This window comes from Calidris pugnax, unplaced genomic scaffold (genome assembly GCF_001431845.1).
Source record: "Calidris pugnax isolate Ruff unplaced genomic scaffold, ASM143184v1 scaffold103, whole genome shotgun sequence".
Classification (NCBI taxonomy): domain Eukaryota; kingdom Metazoa; phylum Chordata; class Aves; order Charadriiformes; family Scolopacidae; genus Calidris; species Calidris pugnax.
In genome coordinates this window covers 14,314,239-14,339,752 of record NW_015090990.1, presented here as the reverse complement: position 1 = coordinate 14,339,752, position 25,514 = coordinate 14,314,239, and the positions used below count along the sequence as shown (strand labels likewise).

At 50.2% G+C, this 25,514-nt stretch overlaps 1 protein-coding gene across 3 annotated transcripts in view; it reads right to left on the bottom strand.

Moving 5' to 3' along the window:
* The window catches only part of NRP2 (neuropilin 2), a 91,076-nt gene extending 65,627 nt beyond the window's left edge, over positions 1–25,449 (bottom strand). For all 3 annotated transcript variants that reach the window (XM_014954569.1, XM_014954570.1, XM_014954571.1), the window contains exons 1-2: positions 25,153–25,449; positions 12,974–13,151 (exon numbers count right to left, since the gene is read on the bottom strand). In XM_014954569.1, the coding sequence (XP_014810055.1) occupies positions 12,974–13,151; positions 25,153–25,225 (251 nt within the window). In that variant the 5' untranslated portion in view covers positions 25,226–25,449. The remainder of the gene's footprint in view (positions 1–12,973; positions 13,152–25,152) is intronic.
* Between the last annotated feature and the right edge of the window lie 65 nt (positions 25,450–25,514).

Sequence of the window (25,514 nt, the reverse complement as noted above, 5' to 3'; positions counted from 1 at the left end):
CTCTCTGCTTCACAGTCTTTCCTTTCTATTTTCCCTAAGCCACTTTGCTGCTGGCTGTCCAAAAAAAAAGGCCATGAAGCACAATAAAGGTAAACAAGCCTCAACTGCAGCGGTTATGAGAAGGCCTCCACCTTTTCAGTCCTTTTCTGTTGTGAAATAGCTAGTCTGCTTCCTGGCCATTGAGCTGTGCTGCACAGTCCCGGGTTCCCACCCAGGCACTGGTGAGCTCCAGAAACCCTGTGACCCACTTGGAGAGCAGCACCAGAGTGCCCGTGCCATTCCTCTGGGTGCTCCTTTCCTGAGGCACACAACTCAGCACAAAGCAGAGTTTAGGGACTCATACTGCTCCACACATAATCAACAAACGTATTGCCCCTCAGCCCCAGCTCCTAAGAGACACTAAGTGTTTCCCAACTGAAACATGCTTCAAGGACATTCTGGGGACATAAGCTTAGGATGGAGAAAAATATGAATGATAAAAAATTCATATGTTTACAGCCATAATACAAGTCCTCCTAATACATAGACTTGTGCAAACCTTGCTTCAAAGCCCGAGGAGAGCTGGCTCCCCAGAATGAGCTCAGACCTACCTGGCAGCTTTCTCAGTCTCTTTGCAGAGCTATGCAGTAGGTGGGGGCTTGCATGCAGCTAAGCCTGGTTTCCAGTGCCTGCCAGGGCCGGAGAGAGTTGCAAGGCTCTAACCTGAAGTTCCCCAATGTTTCATTTGGAGCTGTTATTTATAGGCATTTCCATGGGGTTCATGACTGCACCTGGCAAACAGTAATGATGGGATCCTCACGAGACCCTGGGAGGTGGGAAGGCAAAGAGCAGTGGCCGGCCCAAGGTCACAGAGGAAGTTTGCAGCACATCCAAGAATAGAAGCCAGCCTTGATTAGACAGATTATATTATATTGGAGAAGTCTGGCCTAGATATATAGACAAATAGGTACTGCCTGCATGCCAACAGCCCCAAATTTAGGAATGTCCCATGTTGACTTGAGCCTTTGCGATCCCTGGTCTGCTTGAACCGTATGTCATGGTGTCGCAAATGCATCTGCTGAGAATAGGAAGAGAAACTGCATATCTAGTGAAATTCAGCAGGCATTAATACTCTGCAGGCAGCTGGTAAAGGTGTGGGGAACCCCTTAGCCACAACAGCAGCTGGGAAATGCAATTGTTCCTTTTGAAAAGGTAGCGAGTGGTTTGTTTCTCAGAAATTGTTATTAAAAGTGTAAGGTTTTTTTAAACATCCTCTAAGAAAAAAACTGTTTCTTAAAAATAAAATAGCAGCTGCAGTATAGAGATGGTTAAGAAATGGTGAACCAGCAGCTCTGTGCTTGTTTTGCAATCAAGGGGCGGCTAGAATTAATGTCCATTACATGCTAGCTGGCTTAGTCGATTTTTCTGTGTCACCACCCATCTTCATGCTCTTTCATATGCCACCTTCAAACCAAATCCTTATTTCATGGGTGATTATGTTGTGAAAGGCAAGAAAACTTTTCTGTAACGTTTATACAATCTTGAACAACTGCAGGACATACCCTTCAAAGGTTAAATTGCTGCAGATGCTACTACAAAACGATATTTTTTTTTATAGCTGTGATAGCAGAGGCAAGCACCTCTGCTGTCTGATGAAACTAGAGCAATGAAGTTTGATCTTAGCTGCCAGCCCTTAATCAGAGTAATTAATTATAAATACAGCAGATGAATTGGATTCTCCTTTGACTTGAACTGGTTTTACACATGTGTAACTCATCATTTTAAGGGTAATCACTCCTAATTTATCCTGGGGTGAGAAGAGAATAAGTCCTCATAGTCACAGATCTAAAAAAAGCTTGTATCATATCTAGCTTTAGCCAACTAAACATTCCCTGCTCTCAGTAGAAGCTGACTCCTCACACCCAGTTTGGGATGGGTTTAATTGTTCTGCACTGATGACAGAGGTCGTTTAAATCACTCTCACTGACTGGACTTGGACTTTGGGTGGCTGAACGCTGGAGAGACGAATCTGGTCTCAGTCTGCAGCTCGTGGGACCATTTTTGCCCATGATGAGGTGAAAGATACACACCGGGAAGGCAGAGCTTGCCCTTGTTTTTGTCCTGATGGAAATAACTGGCTCTGGCAACAGCAGAGAGGAATAGGCTATCATTGCTCTAAATCTGAAGGGGTCTCACCGTATTTCAGTGACTAAAATGACCAAAATCTGATGGCAGCAGGGGGAGAACCAGGCCTGGGGATGCATAATTGCTTAGGATTTCTCGGAAGGTTGTTTTGATTTTGTTGCATCCCATTACGTCTTGTGTAATCACAGCATTGTGGGGTTTTGTAATCATTCCACTGTGCTTTGGATTATTTTCTTATCTCCTCAAAAGTCTGACCAGAATTTCTGAGAAATGTGAAAAATCCAGTCAGTCAAAAAAAAAGAAAAAGAAAAAAGAGAGACAGAGAGGGAAAGAAAATAACCCTAACAGATTGGAAAACTTCTTCAAAAATGCTTTGAAGACAAAAAATGGAAACTACAAATAGCCTCTATTTATACTCCTTGGGTTGTTTTCACCCCCGTACAAGCACCACTGATGGGAAGAGTCTTTCAGCAGTTACTGCTAACTTATGCGGAAAATAAAAAAAATTAAAAAAAAAAAAAAAAGGTAGCCAAAATACCTCTTGCAAAGGGAAGAATAAAACATAGCTGCAAACTGCTCCTGTGGCAAGTTCTGATTCGGGAGGGAATTTCAGCTCCTAGCTGCTGCATGCTGCTGCCCCCCCTGAGACAGGAGAGCAAAGGCTCCCCCGCGCTTTGCCGCTCATCCTCGGGCTGCCTTCTTCAAGCTGTGTTGCCAGATCGCTGCGGAAAGGCGCGTTGGAGTAGAGAAGTGCTCTCATCTGGGGCATGTCTGGAAAACCGTTCATTATATAAGAAAACAAGTTGTGCTAATGTGCACTTTAGGGGTTTTCTGCAGGCTGTTGTTCAAGAGTTACACATGGCTGTTAATTTTATTTTTGTCTCCAAAACCATCTCTGTAAATTCCTCACCCTTCTATCTTTAGCTACAGGGGTCTTTTGTTGGAAGATGGTTTTGGTATTCTTTGGGGGGAAAAAATGTTGGTGAAACTAGGAATAAAATATATGAAGCGTGTTAAGAATAGCCCCCCTTTCCGTGGCGTTCTGCCTTCTGTTGCTGCTCTAAGGGAACTGAAGCAACTCACAACCTTTCCATACCCCAAAATGCAGGACACTTGAGAAACTGCATTTGCACTTTCCTCCTTCTGCTACAATCCATCTGTGGAAAAAATTAGACTTTGGTTTCTATGTCATTTTCCTGTCACCACTCACAGCCACTTGATCACTAAGAGAAAGGGGGGAAAAAAAAGGATATAATAAAAGCTAACAACCACAAGAGGAAAATTTACTGCTGAAAAGCAGCAGAGCAGGCAGAAGGCAGGGGGCAAATGTCCACTTTGCTTGCTTTACAGTGAGGGGAACAGGTGAACAGGCTTCCTTCTCCTGTCAGGATCCAGTTCCTGACAGTCCAGGTGATAGACAGAGACCAGTTTGGGCCAGGCTGGCTCCAGTGGCTGAAGGTCTGGGGACTGTCTAGTGGGTGGCTAATGAGGATTAAGGGATGTTCACATGCTCTGCTGTGCCAGCCCCATTCCGTGAGGAATCCCCTCCACGGAGCCATAGAGAGGGATGTCCCATCACACCTCACTGGCACGGTATCAGTCATGGCCTTAGATGCAACATGCCATGAAGAACGAAAGAGCTGGTAATAACTGGGATCAGATGGGAGCTTTGCAGCTCAGCTTTCCACATATCACTCATTTGCACTGGCTTTTCTCAGCACAAAACTGAAACAAACACCTCATTAAGCACCAATTGTATAAAGACAGTTGCAAGAACAGAGCCCTGACCAGCCCACCCCTCGTGCTCCTGGCTGCTTACATCCCTCGTTAATGATGGATGGCCACCCCAGGAATGGCCCTCCATGGGATGGCTTTCTGACCCCACAGTTTCTCAGACACAGTTTGTTCACGGCCCAGCTCCTGCCTTAGCCAACATACAAGTAAGCAAAGCTTTGCCACCAAGGCTGGCCTGCAGCCTCTGCTATTTGGGCACTTCCACAACAACCCGACCATGCCAGCTTGTAGTAAGAGCAATTTCTGGGGTAAACAGCACAACAAACCTGCCTGACCCCTCCTTGCATGCTCTGCAGGTAGCACAGACATATCCTATCTTCTTCTCTCCCCAAAGTATGGGCTCAACAGTATTGTAGCTCAACAATCATTTGAACTGAGCCTTGCGGAGGGTTCGAGCACAATCAATGCCTGGACAAGGATGAGCACTGTGCCGTGTACACACCATGCCTTGCAGCAGTGATGGCCTCCCACCCGTGTTTTGGAGGCAGCAGTATCTATGATGGATGTGGGAGGAATTACCCACTTGCAGGGGCTGGTTGGTAACCCTGAGGTGAGCTCAGCCCTGCCTGGGACAGCAGGTCAGCGAGGCAGCCCCATCAAGACAGAAGAGGGAGGCAGATACAAGGCAGTGGGCTGCTGCAGAAAGCTGGTTGGTACCTTTTCTCCTTAATGTGCTCTGGGAACAGGGGGATGGGAGCACCCCTGTTTCTCCCACAAACAAGGGCCCTGCCACTGCTTTGTTCAGGAAGATTTTCTTTGAAGCAACCTTTTGTGTCACCCTCTTGCTCAGCCACGGTGGTGCGTCTGCTTTGTCCTGCCAGCTCAGCCATGGAGTGTTTACAAGCCTCCCTCACCCTTCCAGGCTGTGGTTCAGCTCCATTGACACTGAAGGCAACAGACTCCTCTCTCGGCGTGTGATGAATCAATTACTTCCTCTGACACTCTATTACTATAGCCCTTACATCTCCAGATTGCAGATGAAAAGACAGGCTGAGAAGGGGGACAGGGAAGGGGAGAGGTCTCCTGAGGTCTCCTTCAATTGAGTTGTTGGACATCTGAAGAAATCCCCATCTGCCATATTTAAAGACACAGAGAGATGTTTTGCTCCTGAATGGCAGAAAAATCAGAGGCTTTTCACAAAGAAATCAAATGGGTCAAAAAACTTCAACAAGATGCAGTGAACATAGATCAATGGTGAGTCAGTCCTCTCTGCTGATGGAGATCCCAGACCTTGTTCCTGCCCACGATTATCAGTTGAACATCAGCATTACCAAAGGCACAAGGTGTGGGAGCCAGGCATTACACCTTCCCTTTTCACTGCAAAATAACAATGTAAATGAAACCTCACACCAGCGAAAGAGGAAGGAAGCTGAACACATGCTTCAAACTCCCCTGCTGGCGGCGGGGTTGGGGGGGAAGGGATGGGGTGTCCTACTCCTTGTTGGACATCCGTCAACAACCCCAGCTCTGAGGGTTCCCTGGGGGTTTCTACTACGTTGAGCACTTCCCGTGCAAACACCCTGCACGCGGCAGGGCCTGGGCAGCCACGGGGCTGAGCACAGGGGCTGTCCCACCGCCAGCGGGCAAGTGCTGCCTGTCTCAGCAAAGGGGGACCCCACCTCAAAAAACAGGGGTGCACCCTTCTTCACACCGACCACAATACCTCTGCAAGAAGTGATGCTTGGGGCAGTGCAGCCACAGCACACACACAGGGCAACTGCCCTGCCAGTTTCTGTGCCATTTGTAACAGGACTAAGTCTTTAGCATAGGATTTCTGCCGTCAGACCACACTGCTTCGGGCTCTGCTTCTAGCAATTTATTAAACACTAGTATCTCCGTATCTGACCCAGTACTACTTTAAAACCACTACCATACTACTGGACTATGATTGCTCAGCAACACTGTATGTAGATCCCAATAATTCCTTGGGATCTGGGCGGGAGGGAAAAAACAACAAAACCCCCAGATTATTCACTCTTTCTAATGATCTACTTGCTAAGGCAGCAAAAGGAAGGCTTTCTATGGTATGTTTGAACTGATAAATCAAAGACAGTTGCTTAAAACGTCCTAGCTGTGATTAGTAGACCATGACTGCTATTAACTTATAAGGAATTCCAGGATCACCAGACTGTGGTTTGCAACATATTATTACATTGCCATTCAATGGTGGTGTGCAGCCGCTTGATTTAAAGAAAACTGAGAACTAGTCTCAGACTGAAAACTAACCTCCCCCAATTCTTTCAAATAAGCTCTGTGCTGAGCTCTGGCCAAAAGCAACCAGAAATTTCTTCTGTTTTCAGTCTGCTCTCTGCAGTCTGTTCTTTTTATTTTGCATTCATATTTAATTGCAGAATTCACACCCGGCCAGAAAAGGCTGGGAACGAACCAATCGTCGTCTGCAGCGCTCTGACCTGCTCCTCTGCGATGCTGCTACGCGGCAGCCTTCGGAGGGGAGTGTGCAATGCACTGTTGCTATCTAGACTGGGTTTTATGCCTGCAGATGCCCAGGTCTTCTCTTCTTTATGGGAGGGCGGAATTTAAAGTGATTTGCCAAAGCAGGAACAGTAAATCGATAGCTGAAGGGGAAGAATCCAAATCTCACAACTCCCAGCCCTGATATTGCTGACGAATCTGCCACTCCCCTGTTACAGCCTGACAATAGGGATGATATCCATTAAAAAGGCTGCATGTAGCTACGGCAAACAGTTGCTCATTAAAAGCCTAAACCAGTTCCTATGGAAATCAAAGTAAAATGTCCCATTGCCTTTACAGTACTTTGCATCTGGTCCTTAACAAAAAAGGATAATTTAAAAAATATCATTCTGGCACCCTCCTTACATTCACTAAACCTTCTAACTCCCGCAACCAGACAGGAATTGTGTGACATGGAAGAACACTGCTAACCCTGCTGTGTGATGCAAAAAAAGTGACCCACAGACATTTAGGTTCCTGAGACCCACTTATTTGGGATGAGCCTTTGTGAATGGTGTCACCTAGTGAGCTGGAGCACTGTTGCAAAGACACTGAAGGGTCATGGGCTCTTTGCTGAAAGCACGAGCTTCTCAACGCTGCGGTTATTATCAGACTGCTTCAGTGGGATTGCTCTACCACCATCCTATAGCATCTGCACTAAGCGGGGTCAGCAAAGATGCAAGAGGCTTAGAGCTTGAGCTTTGTGAGCACTGCAAGCTCACAAAAGGCACATGATACTGACACTTTGGCCAGTCAGTGAGGCATCACCACAGCAAGCCCTGTGCTCGCTCACTCCCCGTGATGCTGTGGGGGACCCATGCTCCCTCCCTCGCTGGCCAGAGAGGCTGAGAAAGAAGAGAATACACCACTACTTCCTCCTCCTCCTCCTCACTAGCAGGAAGGAGGGGGAGAACTCTCTATCTCTAATGCTATTGTTCCCAGTGTCACCAGCTGGCCCTCAATTTGTCATCATGCCAACAGGAAACAAGGTGCAAAACCAGATCCGACTCCTACACACCGGATATTGGTGAGCCGGCGGGACACAGAAGACCACAGGAGAGCACCTTTGGGGCCATCACCTTCTGCAGAGCCTGGACTTGGCCTGTCCCTCCCGGGGGGCTCTGGGGCACGAGTAAGCACAGCCGTGGAGTAAGCGGGGCTGGCACAGCTCTGCGGATGGGCAGCAGAGAAGAGAGACACGAACAACCTTGAACTGTTAGCTCACGCACCGTTAACTCACCATCACAGCTAACACATTCATTGTTTCATTTCGGAAAATGACCTGGGCTTGACGGGAATTATGAACCATACAGCGGATGCTGGACAGAGTTAAAAACAGTAGAAGCTCATTTGAAGAGAAGTTGAGCTGCAGTGTCATGTTACCCAGACTGAATTATTTCCTGTACGTTAGAAATGTTGCTTCTGGCTACCCATGCCACAAATGTATGAGCAAGCAAATGCCTTCCTCAACGTCTCATCTTGACTTCCCCTCTCTGCAAAGTTAAAGCTCGACTCCCCCAGTGTTGCAGGAGACACAGTCATTTCCCCTTGCATCCCAGCAAGAACCCTCCCAAAGCCCTGGCGTTCTGTAGTGCTTCAAAAGTACTTCTCTTTTCTAAGCATTTTCCCAATCTCAAGATGAACTGCATTGCTTCTAAAATGTATACTAATAAGTTAATTATGCATACTTTTCAAAGCATTTACTAATTAGCTGTCCATAATTGCCGCCTTGTCTACTCTTAACCTTCACTGATGGAAGGATGGCTTCTTGCAATGTTATGCTCTTGTTTGAAGGAGATGGTCAAGAGAGCCAGGCTGAATACTGCAGCCACCAGCTGCCTGCCTGTCTGTGGATGCTGGGGCTGGCTGCAGCTACCCCCACTGCCTGATCAAGGGACTCAGGCCAGCATTTCTGCTGCTCTCTAGGAAGGATGCAGAGCTGTTTTGTTCCAGTGCCCAGCCTCCTGGAAGCGCAGGAGATGGCCATGCTGCCATAAGAGGTCTTCACCGACTAGCTGAGCCCACATGTCTCACCCTTTGTACTGTGGCCCAGGAACACCACCAGCACATTACTGCCAGTGTCCCCTGGCAGACAGCAGTCTGTGAAATGGGCACTGGGAGCATGGTGTCTTCCCTTGCCAAACCTTGGTCCCCTCTGTCCTTCAGGCTGGGACCAGGGGAAGTTCCTGCCATGGCTTCCTAGTATCCAGCACACATCAGGATGCTGAACTTGGTTCAGCTCTCTTGGCACCACTATGGCACTTAGAAGGTCACAGTGACAACCACATAAATTCCCTCATTATGATGGGCCCAGTTCCTGTTTCTGGAAACCCCCAGGGCTTGACATGGGGAGCCAAAGGCAGGAGGAAGAGCCTGACTATGCAGCTCTGGGCTGTCTCCAATTTGACAGCTCCTGCCAATTTTTGGAGCCCCGGGCCCTGTCTCCAGAGACCTTCACTAGCATTTGGCATGTGCCACCAGAGGGGGCTGCGAGCCACAGCAGCGGTCCCCCAAATCCTTCCCAGGCGGGGATGCGATGGATTGCAACCCAGCTGCAGCATGTGTTAGAAAGGGCTACAGAAAAACCCACTGGCACAGTCTAATTATGAGTCAAACTTCTTTTTTTTTTAAAATAACGTTCCTCTGGTGCAGATGTTATGACTCAGCTGAAAGGTCTTCTGCTTGCAGAGGGAGCCCAAGCCCGTCCACTGCAGTCTGGATGGAGCATGTCCCTGTCTGTACAGCGACGTCCTGGCAACCAACCGCAGCTCTGCCCAGCCTAATCCTTTGGCAGAGTCAGCCCAAGCGTGGCCAGGGATGGCAGAGTCAGTAGCCAATCTCAGGAGGGAGCTTTTAATGGTCCAAAGAGTAGCCCAGTAGTGGGAGGGAGGCATGAATGGAAAACGTGGTTACAAATGTAGTGACTCACACAGAGCTGAGGTTTCTGACTTGGATTTTCCAAGTAAGTACCAGAGACAGAATGGCAAAATGGCAATCAGGGAGGAGCGGGCAGCTTGGCTACGTGACTGTGTGAGCCGGGGGCCAGCCACCCCTCTTGCACACCTATTGCACACCTATTGCAAATGGTTCAGACCCCTCCTGAGATCACAAATAAACCCTGGCACACACAAGGCTGCCAAGCTACCGCCATGCCATGCGGGGAGCGGAAACATTTTGCCACAGCAGCAGCAGCATGCTCTTTTCCACTGGATGCTACTTTCCTTTCAGAGAGCAGATACTGACAGCACAGGGCCACAGTGCCCAAGCAGCAGCTGCGCTCGCAGCACGGAGAGGAAGAAACGACAAGCAGACAGGCTATTGCAATTCCAAATAGTTTGGCAGGTCTTTTATCAGAGCATCAAACTTCCCTTTTGGCTCTGCCATTTACTGCTGTGGCCCCACGGCTGCAGGACAGCGAGATCAACGGCTTGGGTCCTGTCATAGAGTGCCCACCCTCCCACAACAGGGATCCCTGCTGTGCTGGAGCACAAGAGCCACAACAGCAGGAGATGGCCAATTTTTTTAACCTGAAGTGCCTTCCCAAAGTAAGGTGCTTCCTCGGAGCACAGATGAGGCAGATAAAAAGAGAAAAAAAAATAATAATATGTTCTGGGGCTTCAATTACACTCCTTTTACGATGGCGATGGTGGGAGTGCAGTTCCTTCTTAATGCAGCTGGACACAGCTGAAAAATAGAAGCCCAGATGTGCCTCCCGAAAAACAATAGCAACAATCAGGACGGAGCAGCCGCCCCTGGCTGCCATCTCGGAGCTCCATCCCCGCTGGTGCTCCCTGCGTGCAGGGAGGGCCGGCCGCCCCGGCCGCTCTCGGCAGCCATCTCTCCCTGCCCAGCGCGCAGGCAGCGGCAGGTACACAGGCCCTTCCGGCCAGCTGCCCGGCGAGGGGAAATCACTGACCTTTCCGCAGAGGTCCCCAGGGTGCCAGGCTCTGTACAAAAACACAGGAGGAAACACCTCCCGTCCCAAAGGGAATTCTAAAAGAGATACAAGGAAGGCCAGAAAGGACACAGTAAAACTAAAAAGACTTTTGCAGATATTTTTGTAGGCCTTAGAATGGGCTTTAGGAATGTAAATGTTATGCTTTATGAGGAAGAAACTTTAGCCTAATAAGGTAAAATGAAATGCCGAAGGAAGAAGCAACAGGGGAAGGGGTTATGGTGTTTACCTCTGGCAGCTGGAAGCACGGACTGGCCCCGCTCCCGCTCCAATAGCTGCCAGGTAGCAACACTAGAGGAGGGGGAACCCTGTCTGCCCAGAGACAGAGTGCCACAATGGGGTTCATCGGCCTGTCACATTTGTGTCAATGTGCTCTATGTGAATGAACAGATGTCAAAAGAAGGCATCTGCCCTGAGAACATATTTCTTAGATGCTGAACTCCTGTTTCTGTTAGGGTTCCCACCTGCAGCTGCAATGAGGCCTTTGCTTCTTCCTGAAATACCCTCTGACACTCAAATGAGATTTATCACTAGATGGTCACCTATTAGTACTGCTTAACGCCCAAGCATTACACAGTGTTAATACTTGTCTCCTTCTGGTAGGTCACTTTAAAAAAATTTTTAAAATCTCCCTCTTATCAAATTCATTCAGGCAGTGTTTATCGTGTACTGTTTCCATATGTTTGGTTATGCTTCCTATAAAGCACTGCCCATGAAGTTCTTGCAAATCCACTCCTTTGCAGTGCTGTCTCTGGGGAGCAGGCATTCAAAAAGTCAGCTTGGCTCCCAGCTCATACCTGTGGCCAGCGGAAGCCCGTGTGCACTGTGGATGAACCCTGTTTCACTCGCACACAGATGGCAGCTGAGGGGATAAAAATGCAGGCAAACTTCACTTTCAGGAGAGGTTTGATGTTAATACCTGGTTTCTAGAGAGCAATGTTGCTGCAGGAGCTGAACTGAATCAGAGACCCTGGCAAACCCCCCACCATTTATGTCCCACATGGGGGACCAAAACCCTCAAACTCAAACCTTTCTGCTTAAACTAAAGGCTCCCTCATGCATGTACACACAGAAAGGGAAAAGGTAAGACCACGTAGCACTCAGATCCGCCACAGTAAAGCTCAAAACAGCAAAGTGACATCATCTCCAGCACAGGCAGCCCTTCAAGCCCAAGACCCTGGAAAGGCAGAAGCTGGAGTGCCTCCTGCCCAGCTCAACCCCTGCCCTGCCCAATACACACTGCATTCTCTCCAGACTGAGAATATAGGCCTATAAAGCTTTTATTATTGTGAATTCGGGGTGACTGCATTAGCTATGAGAAGGCTATGCAGTTCAGCCTGTACAAGCAATAACACAATCTGATAGCAACCATCATTCTTACACGCACTGCCAAGGCTTTGTTGTGTTCATCTATGCCCACATTAAGCCTTTCTCTACCTTCTTCCCTCTCTAAACACAGGCCTGATCCTGCAAAGTGCTAAACGCCTTGCATATACAGTGACTTCAGGGAGAGTTCATGGTGCTCAAAGCCTTATTAGCCCAGGCTTTATCTGTAGGGGGTGATGAGATCCTCAGTGACATCAATCAGCACACCTTCATTAGAGTTAGCGGAGCTACACTGATCTTTATGGTAGCTGAGGATCCAGCTCTACACTTCATAACCTTCAGTACATCATCAAACCCATGCTGAATTTCTTTGTTCTCCACAGGACTGATTCTACAGCCCCATAAATGTTTCCCCTGTCCCTCTGTCCTTTTTGAAAACAGAGGTCCCCTCTCCATATATAACCCCCTTTTAATCAACAGGACAAGCGTGTCTGGCAAGACTGCTGTGTTAGACCTGTTTTAGGAGACCCCAAGCTCCTTCACAGCTCAGGCATCCCTGTAGCTGGCTGTGGATTCCAGATTAAACACACAGGTTTATACGTCTGCTGAGACCATGTTATTAACTCAGCCCTTTATGGTGCCCTTTGATGCTCTTAATTATTCTTTACTAGCTGTTAATTGTTTTTCCCCGGACATCTAGTTTCCGAGTCCCTTCTTAGAAGAAAAGGCAAAAGAAAAAAGAAAGAAAAGCAAACAACCCCAAACTCCCTGTTTACCAAAGGCAGTAGAATAAGCACTGTGGAGAATCAGATCCAGCCCAAACAGCATGGACCCCCAAGCCCTCAGCCTCACATGGCCCAAGCCTGGGTCTCCAGCCCTAGGGCTCTCTATGTCTAGGCTCTCTACCACTGCCTAGTTACACTCCAGGAAATTGCTCTGCTCTTCCCCGCAAGTTTAAAAGCACAGCGGCCACTGCCACTTTCTCAGTGAGACCACTCAGAAAAACAAGCTGCCTTTGAACCAAAGTGAAAGTCAGATTGAAAGCCAGTTAGCTCTTGGTTTCAGGCAGTATCAGGTTGATTTAAGAACCACCAGTTCAATCCAGAGTAGGCTCATCCTATGTGTCCACAGCAGCATCTTATAACCATGTAGTCAGTAGAGGCACACTTGCCCCTGAAAGGCAATGAGACGCAGGGCTACAGGGGCTCACAATGATGGTTGTTTTCACATGCAAGGAAAACTGCTAGGCAAAAGTGGGAAGAGAGGTGACTATGTACTAGAGAGGAAGAGGAAGGCTCTTACTTGCAGTCATGCTTTTCAATTTCAAAGTGAGGATTGAAGTTGAGGATAATCTTCTGGTTGGATTCAGGGGCGTAGATGACCCACTCGCAGTTCTGGTGGGAGGGGTAGTCATTGGGGTACCCTGGGGAGGTGATGTACCCAGCATCCTTGGAGTTCAGGCGGCCCCCACATGGCTGAGCTGCAGAGACACAGAAGGGAAAAAGGCATTGAAACAGGTTCTGGGCATCAGCTGCACACAGCCAGTCCCTCCAGGCCACTGCTAGGGGTGGTCTGATAAAGGCCATTCTCCTGGCTGTTGACATCTGTTTGGTACTCTAATTTTTCATATTAATCTCTGGGCAAGGGCAATTATTCTACACAACAAACCTATTCCTTTTCCCCTCCACCTCCTGCCACGCTTACATACCACATTTCACACAGACCAGAAAAGAGAAATAAATGCTCTTGCCGAGGCAATTAGAGAGCCATAAAGTAAGAGACAGATTGATATCAGATCATCTGGAGCCACCTCGTTTTATCCCTTCCTTTGCAAGCTTGCTCTGTGGCAGTCTCCCACAGCTGCCTCAGGAGACACCAAAATTTAGACACGTATGGTCCTCGATCCGGCTGCAAGAGTGCAGCAAGCTTTGCTGTACCCAAGTGAGGAAACCGAGGCACAGCAGGGCTGATGGCAATTCCAGGTCCACCAGTGAGAGAGTCTAGGACAGCGTCCAGCCCTCCTGGCCCTGGCCCACAGCCCCATGACAGCCCTTCTCTGCTCACTGTGCTCTCTCTCCCCAGCCCCACCTGCCCCCACCACCTCATCTCGGCAGATTGGCCTCGTGCCTCCTGAAACCTTTCAAGCTAACCTAGCTGTGGAATTGCAGACATAGACAATCAGCAGTGGTGGTTTTGTGGGGCTAGCCCACAAATGGCTGGCAACAGCTGCCTGGTGAGTGGAGGAAGCACTCTCAGCTTTGGGTTAGAACAGGCCCTGGAGGGTGATTTCATCTTCAAAAAAACACTTAATCTCATGAACGCTGCAAATCAAATTTATTATTGCATTACTTGCTGGGAGGAAAATCTGCATCACAGGGTCAGTTGATAACGCACTACAAATCCCAGCAAAGTCCCTTTCTCCACAGGGCCCCTATTGCGTGCCACCCTCCCCTGCCACCGCCCCATCCCGATGGGCTGCCACAGCTGCCCCTGGAAGACAGCATTGCCCCCTCACACCAGAAAAACACGCAGAAACTAGCAAAATGGGAAAAAAAAAAAATTGGGAAAAACCCAAACCCTAGACCCCTTCACAGGGCAGGCTGGCAAGAATATGGGGTAACCCCAGTCCACATTGCAGAAAGGCTTTCCACTCCCTGATCATAAGCAACATGGGGCACAAACCCTAGTGGGTTGTCCCCACTGCAAGGCTGTCCCCACAGCCTCCCCTCAGTCCCAGAGGGCTCTGGTGCCACAGGAGGATGCGGGTGAGCTTTCCTAGGGCCCAGATGTGCACTATTTATGATGGGACCAGAGGCTCATCCCATGCCCCCGAGGGAGCTGAGGCACAGGAGAGTAACCACACATCCCACACCCCATCAGCTCAGTGAGCCAAAGGTGTCTGCGCTGCTCCCCACTACCCTGGCCCTGAAGGTTGTCCCTGTCCCTCCCACAGCAGCACTCATTGCAAAGCCCCAGGACCACCCAGGAGAAGCAAAGCAGCGCAGACTTATGTGGGCTCAACACCACACTGCTGGTTTGGCTCTGTCGCTCTGCCAGGTCATCGTCACGAGCCTGCCCGTTCTCAGTGGGGACATCCCAGCCCACCTTCAAACTGCCCTCCTGCCAGAGCCAACGGAATCAGCAGGAGAGAGGCAGGACCCCTCAGCAGCAATGCTTCCTGGAAAAAAAGCACTTTGAATAAACAACCTGCTGCCTGCACACTGTCAGCACACTACCTGCAGAAAATCCACGTGCCCTGTGCGGGAACAAGGGCAACGGGAGGGCCCTTCATGGGGGAGCAATGCTTCCTTTGCCATGAAAAAGCACTCTCTCAGCTTCCCTCATATTTTTCATGCCCTCTAACATATTCATTCTTCAAAATAACTTTCTTCTCACACACCCAAAGGCATCTTTGCAGCCTTCCCTTTTTTCTTAAAATAATCCTGTAAGTATCCTGAAAAAATATGAAGGGGAAAAATCACAACACTGCTACAGAAGAGCTGAGAATATTCAAAAACATCTGGTTTTGTTCCACTGGAGAGCTTGCTCAACAGACAAACATTTACAAACCTACGTTCTTGCACAAATCTCTTCTCTCAGCAAGGCATATTTGCCCACACACGTGCCTATGTGGGTTTGAGGGGAGAGAGAGAGAGACATTCACGTGGAAGGAAGAAATTCTCGGACTTGTTGACATCAACGTACAAATAGACGTGTAATTCACACTTCACTCATGTACGCACTTTCACACCTTCTCATAAAAATTCACACCTCGTTTGCACACATGTCCACCCCCTCCAGGAAAAAGAAATACTCAAGCTGCAGATTATTTTTCTTGGAAAGGGCAAAGTCTCGAAGCAATGAAAATACAGTCAATACTTCCACACCTCGTCATCCCCTCCCCGTCTCTCCAGCTTTCACACACATGCTACCCGCTAGGCTGATACCACCAACATCACCCACCACTCAGAAGCTGCTAGCCCCTTACTCGTGCCGGGTACTATGAATACTCTGTGAGCTGTTGCAACTCAACCAGTCGGAGGGGAACTGCAATGTGAACAGGGGTGTCAGCTCCAGCTTGCTCCAGCTCTTCCCTGATAAATGAACTCAGGAGCAGAAACCCAGGTTTAGCCTGATCTCAGAACCTCTCCTTTGCCCTGCAAGGCCATTCTAGGTCAGTGGGACTGAGCTAAGGAAACCCCTAGGCTTGATCCTGATTTCACGTCAGTTTGGTGCCCAAGTTAAACTGCTGGTGCTGGTGAGAAGAGCCTGAGTGAGAGGGCCTGGAGCCCAGCTCTCTGCAACTGCAATCTCTGCAGCTTAACAGGACAAGGAGGCAAAAACACTAAGCAGACAGAAGAACCAGTCACATGCCTCAGGTGTTCAGATACCACCAGGAAAATTTTGCCATCTTTCTGTAGTAGGGAAAGCAAGCCTTCCACCTGCAGGAAACTTTATCTGTGTCTCTGAGGAACAGATTTTGCCCTCTCATTCATCCCTCCCCGAGAAGGTCCAGAGAAATGAAGGGGGCTGCTTCAGTACAGCACTGCCTTGTCCACGCACAGCACCAGGGCACGCAGTAGGCAATAGCACACCAGGGAAACAGGGGTTTCTTAGAGTTGTCTGAGGAGGCAAAATCATTTTAGTATCTTTGTAATTGTTCTGTTGAGTTTTTTCTCTTTTGATTCACTGGTATCTAGCAGATAAACACCCGCAACAAAAAAAAAAATCTATCACTGTGCCCACTGACAGGCAAAGGGTTTGCCTTAGCAGACATGCCAAGCACTGGCTTTCTGTATAAATTCAGGCCTGTTTTGTACACAGCAGAGGGTAAAGTTTCTACATAAATGTGTCCTTTCAAACCGATGCATTGAATCCATGCAAAAAGATAGAAAAAGAAAAAAGGTGAGTGCCATGGCTACTGCCCAGGCTGTGTGCTTTGGAAGCAAGACATGCTCCACAGCTAATGGGCTCTGGCAGCTTTTGCCAGCCCTGAATTCACTTAATAAAATTAAAATTAAATTCTGAAGAATAAGCCAAGTCTGACAGGTGCATGGGACATCCCGTTGCTCAGTAAGCAAAAGGCAGGGATTGAAAGCAAACTGCTGGGGCCCCTGCCAGCCTGCACAGTGGAGGGGCCAGTGGAGCAGTGTGCCAATAGCAAGGCCATGGGAGAGCAGCCGTGCTCCTCAACAGACACTACAGAGGTCAGCACTCCCCAGGAGCATCAGAGCAGGCTATGTTCAGGATGGGGAATCCCCAGATCCCCTCCTTCATTAAGGTCCACCACATGACTTATATTATCCCAGCAATCCTCTCCTTACTGGATCACCCAACAGAGGAACTACACAAGAGGACAACCACCAAGCTATAGGGATGAGAAAGGAAGATGCTCAGGAGAGTGGATTCCTGCAAACGCCACAACATACAGCAGGCAATTCCAAAGTTTCCCACGGAGATGGGTAACTGCTCTGAGCTCCTCACCCTTCGCAAGGGGCAAACCCCTCTTTCCCTGCCCTGACCTGCTGGAGACATCCAGGCTGATGAAGTCTCCCCCTGCCTGCCCCAGGCTGCAACAAACAATCATCACTCAGGGGACCCAAAAATAACAACCAGGCCCCGGGAACCTCCACCCACACTGGGGGCTTTTCAGCTCTGCAGCTCATCAGCTCATGCTGAAACCTTAGGCCAGGAGCAGAGCATTCTCCTACTTGAATTTCCTGCCGATTAAACCCCTCTGGATTTCCCTCACCCCGGGAGAGCAGGGCTCACTGTTATTATTGGACCTTCAACACAGAAACTAAAGCCAACTCTGCCTGTTACAAAAATAATCATCACCAGAGAGGCCCATTTCACAACAAACACACATACTACAGCCTCTCAAAGCTTGTAGCGTCCAGCAGAAAACTATCACATGTTTTGATCTGCTGGGTTGAGTTTACTTTGGGGATGTAATTCAAGGCTGCGCAGAAAATTAAAGACGCTCTTGTTGCCTTAGAGGCAAGCAGCATCATCTTTGTCTGTGCTGTTCAGAAAAAGCAGCCTTCGAGGGCAGCAAAGGAGCAAGGGAGAGAGATGCCAGGAGTTCCATGGTAGAGGGATGCACTGCCCGGCCTCATCACTTATTTCTCTTCTTTGCATGAGGCCCTCACAGCCCAGCTCCACACTCTCACCTAACCACTGCAGAAGATTTCTACATCCTGGGATTCAGCGCCGGGCAGAGGAGATTTTCCCTGCCAGCCCTCCGACAGCACAGCAAAATACAGGTCTTGGCACACACGACCTACTGCTCTCAGAGCTGCTGAACTTGGCGTGAGCCTTTGTGCAGCAAACCCTCTGTTACGGTCCTGTTAAAGTCAAACAGCTCTTCAAGAAACAAAGTTTTTCAAGCTCCATGTACATCCAAGTATTTTGCCAAACCCTGGCATGGAGGGGAGAAACAGGTCTCTTCTGCCGAGGATTCATTACCATTAATGTTCCTCCTGCCTCATTCTGCAGGCTCTGGGCCTGGGGGAAACTCTCACAGCTAACATGCCATGGCCTCTCCCCCCAAACTGTACGGCACAACTTTCACATCAGGCAGGAACACAAATGTGAACTCTCGGATTTAAATGATACAGCTTAGCCATTGGCCAAGGAGAGAGACATAGTGCAGAGGAAGCTAATAAGATTAGATATTTTATCCCCAGTAGCATAGATCATTTTAGCAGAAGCGTGTTTGCTTTGGATTGCGAGATAAAGCTTCAAAGGCTTCCTGAACAAATTAATGGACAAACACACCCAAACACCATAAAGCACTTACACGCACATTTCATCCCAGAGCAATACCCACATCCACCCCTCGGGATTTCACGCAGCCAGGGAAAGTCCCCTGAACATTTCATCAAGGGCCTTTACCAGTTTAACTAAAATTTCTCTTAAAAATAGTGGCGCAGCAAAGCAGAATTTAAGGACTGCTTTTGTGATCTGAACTAGGATTTTGTCTGATTCAAAGTGTCTCAAGCCTGTCACAAGACAGGCTCATAAAAACACTGTCTGGGCTCAAGCAAGAGAGGAACGCGCCAATCCATCAGTTGAGGAATGCAGCCGTTTGACCACTTCCTAAGGCAACCAGGGAGGGATGCAATATATTCACTTTATAGCGCTGGACAGCAGTGAGAGGGGAGCGCCGGAAAGCTCAGCAAATGGAACATTTTAGCTGTGAGCCTTTGCAAAAAGGGATAATTTAAAATTATTTTTAAATAAGAAGGGAGTGTTCGAGAGAGGAAGAGAGAGGAGATTTGGAGATTTCTGATACTTGCACTTTCTTTGCCATGCTAATCCACAGAAGAATTAAGTGGAAACCTGAAATAGACACGTACTCAAGCTTCACCACAGAAATGAGAGGGCCAAATCCTGCATGCAAATCCAGGTAAATTTCCTTTGAGATCAGCTGAACTCCAGCGATTTCCACACCTGCAGTTCTGGATAGCCTCCTTCCGGGGGGGGGCATCACTTCGTACCACCTGAGTCAGTGGTAACTTTGAGCTTTAAATATTGACACTTTGGGGTGCTGGTGGTTCCCCTTCCTCCTCCCCCCCGACCTTTGTATCTTTCATGAGATTTCCCATCCTGGTTTTACATGGTGCCACCTCCGCTAACTTTGTTATTTGTCATCTTATATCACAGGCAAATGCAATTCCAATAGGGCAACCAGCTTAATAGTGTTAGTTCTTTATATATATATATATATATATATACATACCTGTGCACACAATCCTCCCGGCTTGCCTGCGAAGGCAATCGGTGGGTCTGGAATAACAACTCCTGGCTACTTCAGTAATCATTCGGGAGAGCGCGTGAGTGTGTGTGTGTGTGTGCACGTGCAAGGGAGGGGGATAACTGCATATCGAATGTGCAGGAATCGTGCCTGTTTCTCCTGCCTCTGCGTCAGGCTCCCAAGGGTTTAAAGTCTTGTGGAAGCGCACCGCCATCTCCCAGGAATAGATGGCAGCTTCAGGAGATCTTCAAGCTGCAGATCGGGCAGTTTCTGAGGAAACTTTGCTGGTATCTCAGGTGGGGAAACAGAGACCTGGGGGAGTTGAAGGCTCAGAGCCTAAGGAGAAATAAAGGGGAGGGTTCCTGCATAGCAGCCTCCCACCCTACCTATGGGCTACACTAGGAAATAATACAAGGATGAAACAATTTGCTGAGCCACCCCCATGAATGCTATCAATAACAGGCTGGTTTGAGGGCCACGGAGAAAAAGCAAGAGACATTTCTAATTCCACACACTAAAGAGCAAGCCACGGATTCACCTAGGATTCCTCTCTAAAGAGCTTCAGGCTTGATGAAAGGTGTTCAATGCCTCTGAAATACTAATTAGCATTGTTATTACGACAAATCCAAGAAGAAAAAAAGCTTATCTCGTCTCTCATCTCCCCCTGCGCCCTCCCAGCTCCCTCACACCTTTCGAGCCCATCTGTCAGGGTCCGTTCCTCACAAAAACTGAGTCCTGGCTTTCCCCACTGGGCAATGGCAGTTTATTCCTGCCTCTTCCCAAAGCGGCTGCCAGAGCCTCTCTGAATCCTGCACCACCCCTGGCTCAGCCCTGCCTCCCAAGGGCTCTGTTGGAGCCGCAGAGCAAAACCGGGTGCCTCAGCAGCGGGCAGCCCCACGGATGGGATGGAACAGGAGGGGATGGGAGGAGAAGCAGTTCCTACAGAGCCACCCGGGGAGAGGCCCCACGGCAGCTCCCTCCACACACGCTGCCGAGCAGCAGCAGCTTCAGCCTTTATGACGGCTTGCTCAAATCCAGCTACTGCTGAGCCTCACTACTAGTGCCGAAGTTATTACACATTCTGGCGAGTGTCTTAAACACATTGTTTCCTGCTGAGCGCATATTCAACGGTCAAACAGAAAGAGAGGAAAGCAGGAGAGAGCCTGGGGGTGTCCAAGAGGGAGAAAGTTGCCGAGGGGCTGCGGGAACATGAGGGAGAGTATGGGGAAGGGAAGGATGCAGGACCACGTGTGTGGCAGGCAGCAAGGTTGGGGGGGACCGGAGGGGGCTCTGTGTGTAAGAGAAGAGGCAGAGATTTGTGTGCTTGTGGGGAAAGGCAAGGAACCAGGGAGATGGTAAGCGTGTGCGTATATGTTTACATACACAAGGGCTTGGGGTTTTCCTCCCTCCTCTCCCCACAGGCATCCCCCCACAAAGCAGAGTCCAAAGGAGCTTTTCAAAAAAACGTAAGCAGAGTAAAAGGATAGCATCCTTTTGGCTTCACCATCTTCCTAGGAGGGACAGGAGAGAAAGGCAGGCATTCAAGCCCCACATAGACAGCACTTCACAGCTAGGGGTGACAGAAGAGCTAGGGCAGATGTCTTGCCTTTGTCTCAAATGCACGGGGAGAAACCAGGGCAGGTTTCAAAGACCACTTCATCTCTGGGGCCCATTTTCTTTGACTCATCAAGTATGAAGAGGGGGAGAAGCATTCAGACAGAAAGTCTCTGCAGCCATCCATCCCTTCGGGCTACTCCGCATGCCGACTCAATGCTTGTACTCCTTTCCCCAACCTGTTTTGGGAAGAGGCTCCCTCACCAAGGCTGCAGCCAGGGCCCTGGCCCCGCAGCATTACCCTAGCTGTCCTCCCCCATGTGATCCACAGGCACCACTCGCACATAGAAAGGGTTACAGATCCGAGTTGTGATTTCGAGTGTTTGGCCCCGTGCCTGCCGACCTCGTGCTGACAAACCTCTCCTCTGTGTCTGCGCTTGTGTCTTTTCACTGCACAGGCATCAAGCCTGGCTCAGGATTCGGCCTTCCGAGACTGCGATTTGGCTCAGGCAGGGAGGAGGCTGACCCTTTGATTCTGAGTAAGATTAAAACCATGCTACTGTAGCACTAAGCCGTGCGCAACACTGTTAGCAACAGCCCTGATTTATGTTGTTGCTAGTATTGCGGTTTCCACCAGGGTGTAGACAGGGATTTCGAAAATAGCCCAGCTACCTCTTTGTCTGTGTGTGTATTATAATTAGAAATGTGTCAAAGGGCTGTTACGGAGCGAGGGTAGAGCTGGAAACGTTCACACCCCACTCCTGCTCCCACCTCCGTGCCGACACCATCGGCCTCGGCCTGGGTGTGTGCAGGCACATCAGCCCTCCACACTTCCCGGATCAGACAACTGTATTCCCAAGACCCCATGGGGACACGGTGGCGGTGACTTCACCACACAATGGAGACCAAGTTCAGCCGCTTCCAGTTTGCTCTCAAGCTGCTGCAATCTGCCCCCACCGTCATGGCTAAATGCAGACTTTTTCTATTTCGATTTCAGATAGTTTCGCGGGTCTCAGATATAGACGATTTATTTTCCTAGCGCAGCTGCTCTGTCAGAGGTCATATAATTTGGCAGCAATCCCAGTGCTTAAAAATTAATTTTTCCTTATTAATACAACTGGGGGTCCCACAGGATAGGATCCCAGCCTTATCTGAACCTGACAGCTTCCTAAACTCCGTGAAGGATGCTTTCTCCTCTCAGGCTATCTGTGATACAAGGCCACCAAGTCCTGGAGCCCAGTGGCATGGGAGACTTCTGCTGGGAAATCAATCCACCCGCCTGCCCAGAGCAGCACGCTGCTGGGACAGGGACTGCTCCCTTCTCCAGCCCAGCAAAGTGGGTCGCTTTCTCATTTTAACCTTCTAGGCCATGCACGAGGTATCAAACACAGAGTAAATACTGAGAAGGGGGCTGGGGGGAAAGAGGAGGAGAAGGAGTAGGGCAGGGAGATGATAATTGCCTCCATAGAGCCCCCTGGGACTAGTATGCCTGCCTGTCTCTCCAGACACCACACACCATGATTTTCCTGCGGCAGAAAAGTTCGGAAAACAAAATGCAGTATCCTAACCTGGGTCAGAGCCCCCCACTGAGCTTGTATCAGTCGTTTTCGGTGATGCTCCTGACAACTGCCTGATTCCTCGGCTAAAAAAGCTTTTGTTCCCAGTAAGAGCCAAGTTAACAGCACAACGGGCAAAAGGCATTACACTCAACACTTGCGTGGGGGTGTGTGTGTGTGTGCGCATGTTTGTATGTGTGCAGCCGTGTGCCTGCTTGGCAGCAATTTGTTTTGGTCCCTCTCCCCACCTTGCTACATCTCCTAAGTTGTTACTAAAAACACTAGCTTTTAAGCAAACTATTTGGAAGGCTTCAAGAGTGAGCTTTGCTTGGAGCTGCATAAACATCGTCTGAATCGCTCAGTACTTGGGTCACTCGAATCTGTTACTTTCTTACTTGATTGCTTTTTACGGGAAGATGAAAAACACACAGCCATCCAGCAGCCTTCAGATTTATCTTCCAGGGTCTCCCACCCACTCCCCTCCATGGTTATCTCAGGGTTTGCTTGGCTACATACAAATTGGCAGCTGCACTGTTTATCTCTTACTGTAGAAATATCGCACGAGGGTTTTTTCCATGTGGATTATCATATTATTGTCTATTAAAAACATCTCCCCTCTCTGCTAACCTCCCTTAGGGAACCTTAGAGGGACTTTCATAATGGGGGAAAGCTTTCAGACACACCAGACTGAAACATAAATCCATCTACCTCTGGCATGTTTTTCTTACTAGGCTGGCTAATTTACTGGAGCATAGCCTGATCGAGGTTCGCGTCCTGTTACCCCATACCTTTACTCACTGGGTAGCAATAAAGTCATTTGGCCAGGTTTTACAGCACTGCAACAACATCTCGGCAAACAGCCGCCAGTGTCAGCCACAGGGAGACAACTTCCTTGCTGGCTCCCAACACCATGTGATGCTCTGCTTAGCCGGGAAAACCCTGCGTTCAAATAAACATTTCTTACGGCGACTGAATGGCCTCAGAGACACGGTCGGCTCATAAACCCCTTCCCAGTTAGAAGTCCTGGTCCCAAGCCCGCTCAAGGATAGAAGGAGCTGCACACACAGATACAAGCACACGCTCGGGCTCAGCAGCCACAGGGATTGCAGCCAGGCTGTCCAGTGCATCCTCAGGAGCGAGCCTCCGGTTACAGCCCGATCTGCCTCAGCACAATACCCACTCAGGAGACCAGACACTGCCTCTGCAACAGGGACCATCTAAGAAGACTGTCGCACTTGGCAGGGTCCTTCCAGGTCCTTGCCCTTTCTCTTCACCCCGTCGAGTGCCTATTCATTTGTTTTCCTATTTGAACAAAAGATGGGATTATGTTTTTTTCTTTCCTTTATAAGTGTAAGGAAGGAGGCAATGCTAACCGGGAACTGAATGTACACGGAGCGTGTTTTCCGGGAATGTCTGTGCTTCACTGCTGCAAAAAAAGAGGGACTTTCTCAGGTGGCAGAGGTTCTCCCCTTTCCAAGGGGGAGCTGGTGGCTGTGCCGTTCCATGGCACGGGGACCAACGCACGCACATTGCGCTTGCCACCTAACGCCTCCCGGGTCAGCCCGCAGCTCAGGACCCTGCGTCCCTGGGGGCTGTCCCAGACATGTCCCAAGGCCCTGGCTAACGGGAAGGGAACCCCCCAGCTCAGCGGCTAGTGGCTTGGCACCACTATCTTACCAGGGCAGCTCCTGGGCTGCTGACGGCAGAAGGAGCCCCAGAAGAGCAGTGCACGGCTGGGTGAGGCATATCCTTTTCCCCCCAGTGACTGCTCCAGGTGGGGATTCTGCTGCCCCCGTTAGCCAGACTCAAAGCCAGCGGCTGGGGAGCACAGGGCCCAGCCTCAGTCCGCCCTTACCCCTCTCCTGTCCCTAAGCCGAGACAACGCAAGCGCCGGGGCTTCATCCCAGCGCCTCCTGACAGCTCAGCCTACCTCCTAAGCGAACACCAGAAAAACACACCCGCGCCCCAAAACCTGCCACGAACTCCCCAGGTCCCGGGACACCCCGGCGTCCCTAAAGTCAATGCGGGTCCCGCACGTACCGCGGGCAGGCTTTCCCGGGGGGCTGCCCACAGGATGCCTCCCAGGGGCGAGCCCCGCCGCCTGCTCCCAGCGCCGCCCTGCCCGGCTGCCAGCTCCCTGCCAGTCGATTTTAATTTCTCACCTAAAGTTTCCCCAGGCTGTAAGCGGGCACGGAGCCGCGGGCACCCGGGTGCGGGTGTCCGTGATGCGGCTGGTCCCTTACCGCTTCCCCTTCCCTTCCCCGTGCCCCGCAAAAAAAATCTCAGCGCGCAACTTTGCAGCGCGGCTCCGTCCCCTCGCCCCTCCGCGCCGGGCGAAGGGAGCTGCGCGGCTACACCCGCTGCGCGCCTCGCCGGGGGGGCCGCCCCGTCTCCGCCCCGCCGCACGCACCAACCCCCCCAAAACCCCTATACGAAAGCTGCGCGGCGCTGCCGGCTCCTCGTCTGTTTCCTCATGCGGTGCCCGAGGGCCGGGCACAGCTTTTGTGCGTGTGCCCGGCACCGCGCACAGACACCTGAAAGTTGGGCGGGCGCGGAGGGCTCCCTCGCCCACGCGTGGCCGGGGGCATCCCCCGCCCCGGCCGGCGCCTTACCTGTCTCCGCCGTGCCTCCGGAGCCGGGCAAGCACAGCCCTAGAAATCCCCACGCGAGAAGAAACGTATCCATCCTTCGGCAGAAATTTAAAAAAATTAAAAAAAAAGAAGAGAAAAAAATATAAAATAAAACGCAAGAGCCGAAGCTGCGGGGTCAGGCTTCGCGTCCCTGCCCCGGGAGCGCAGCGCCGCGCCCCGCGTGGGCGCCCCACTCGCGAGCGGCTCCGGCGGGGCTCGGCGGGGGGACGGCGGCCTCCCCCGGTCCGGGGCTGCGGTGCGGGCGGAGCGCCTGTCCCCTAGGGCGACCCGCGGGGCCGGCGCCTCGGCATCCCCCGGGGCGCGGCGGCGGCAGCGGCGGCGGT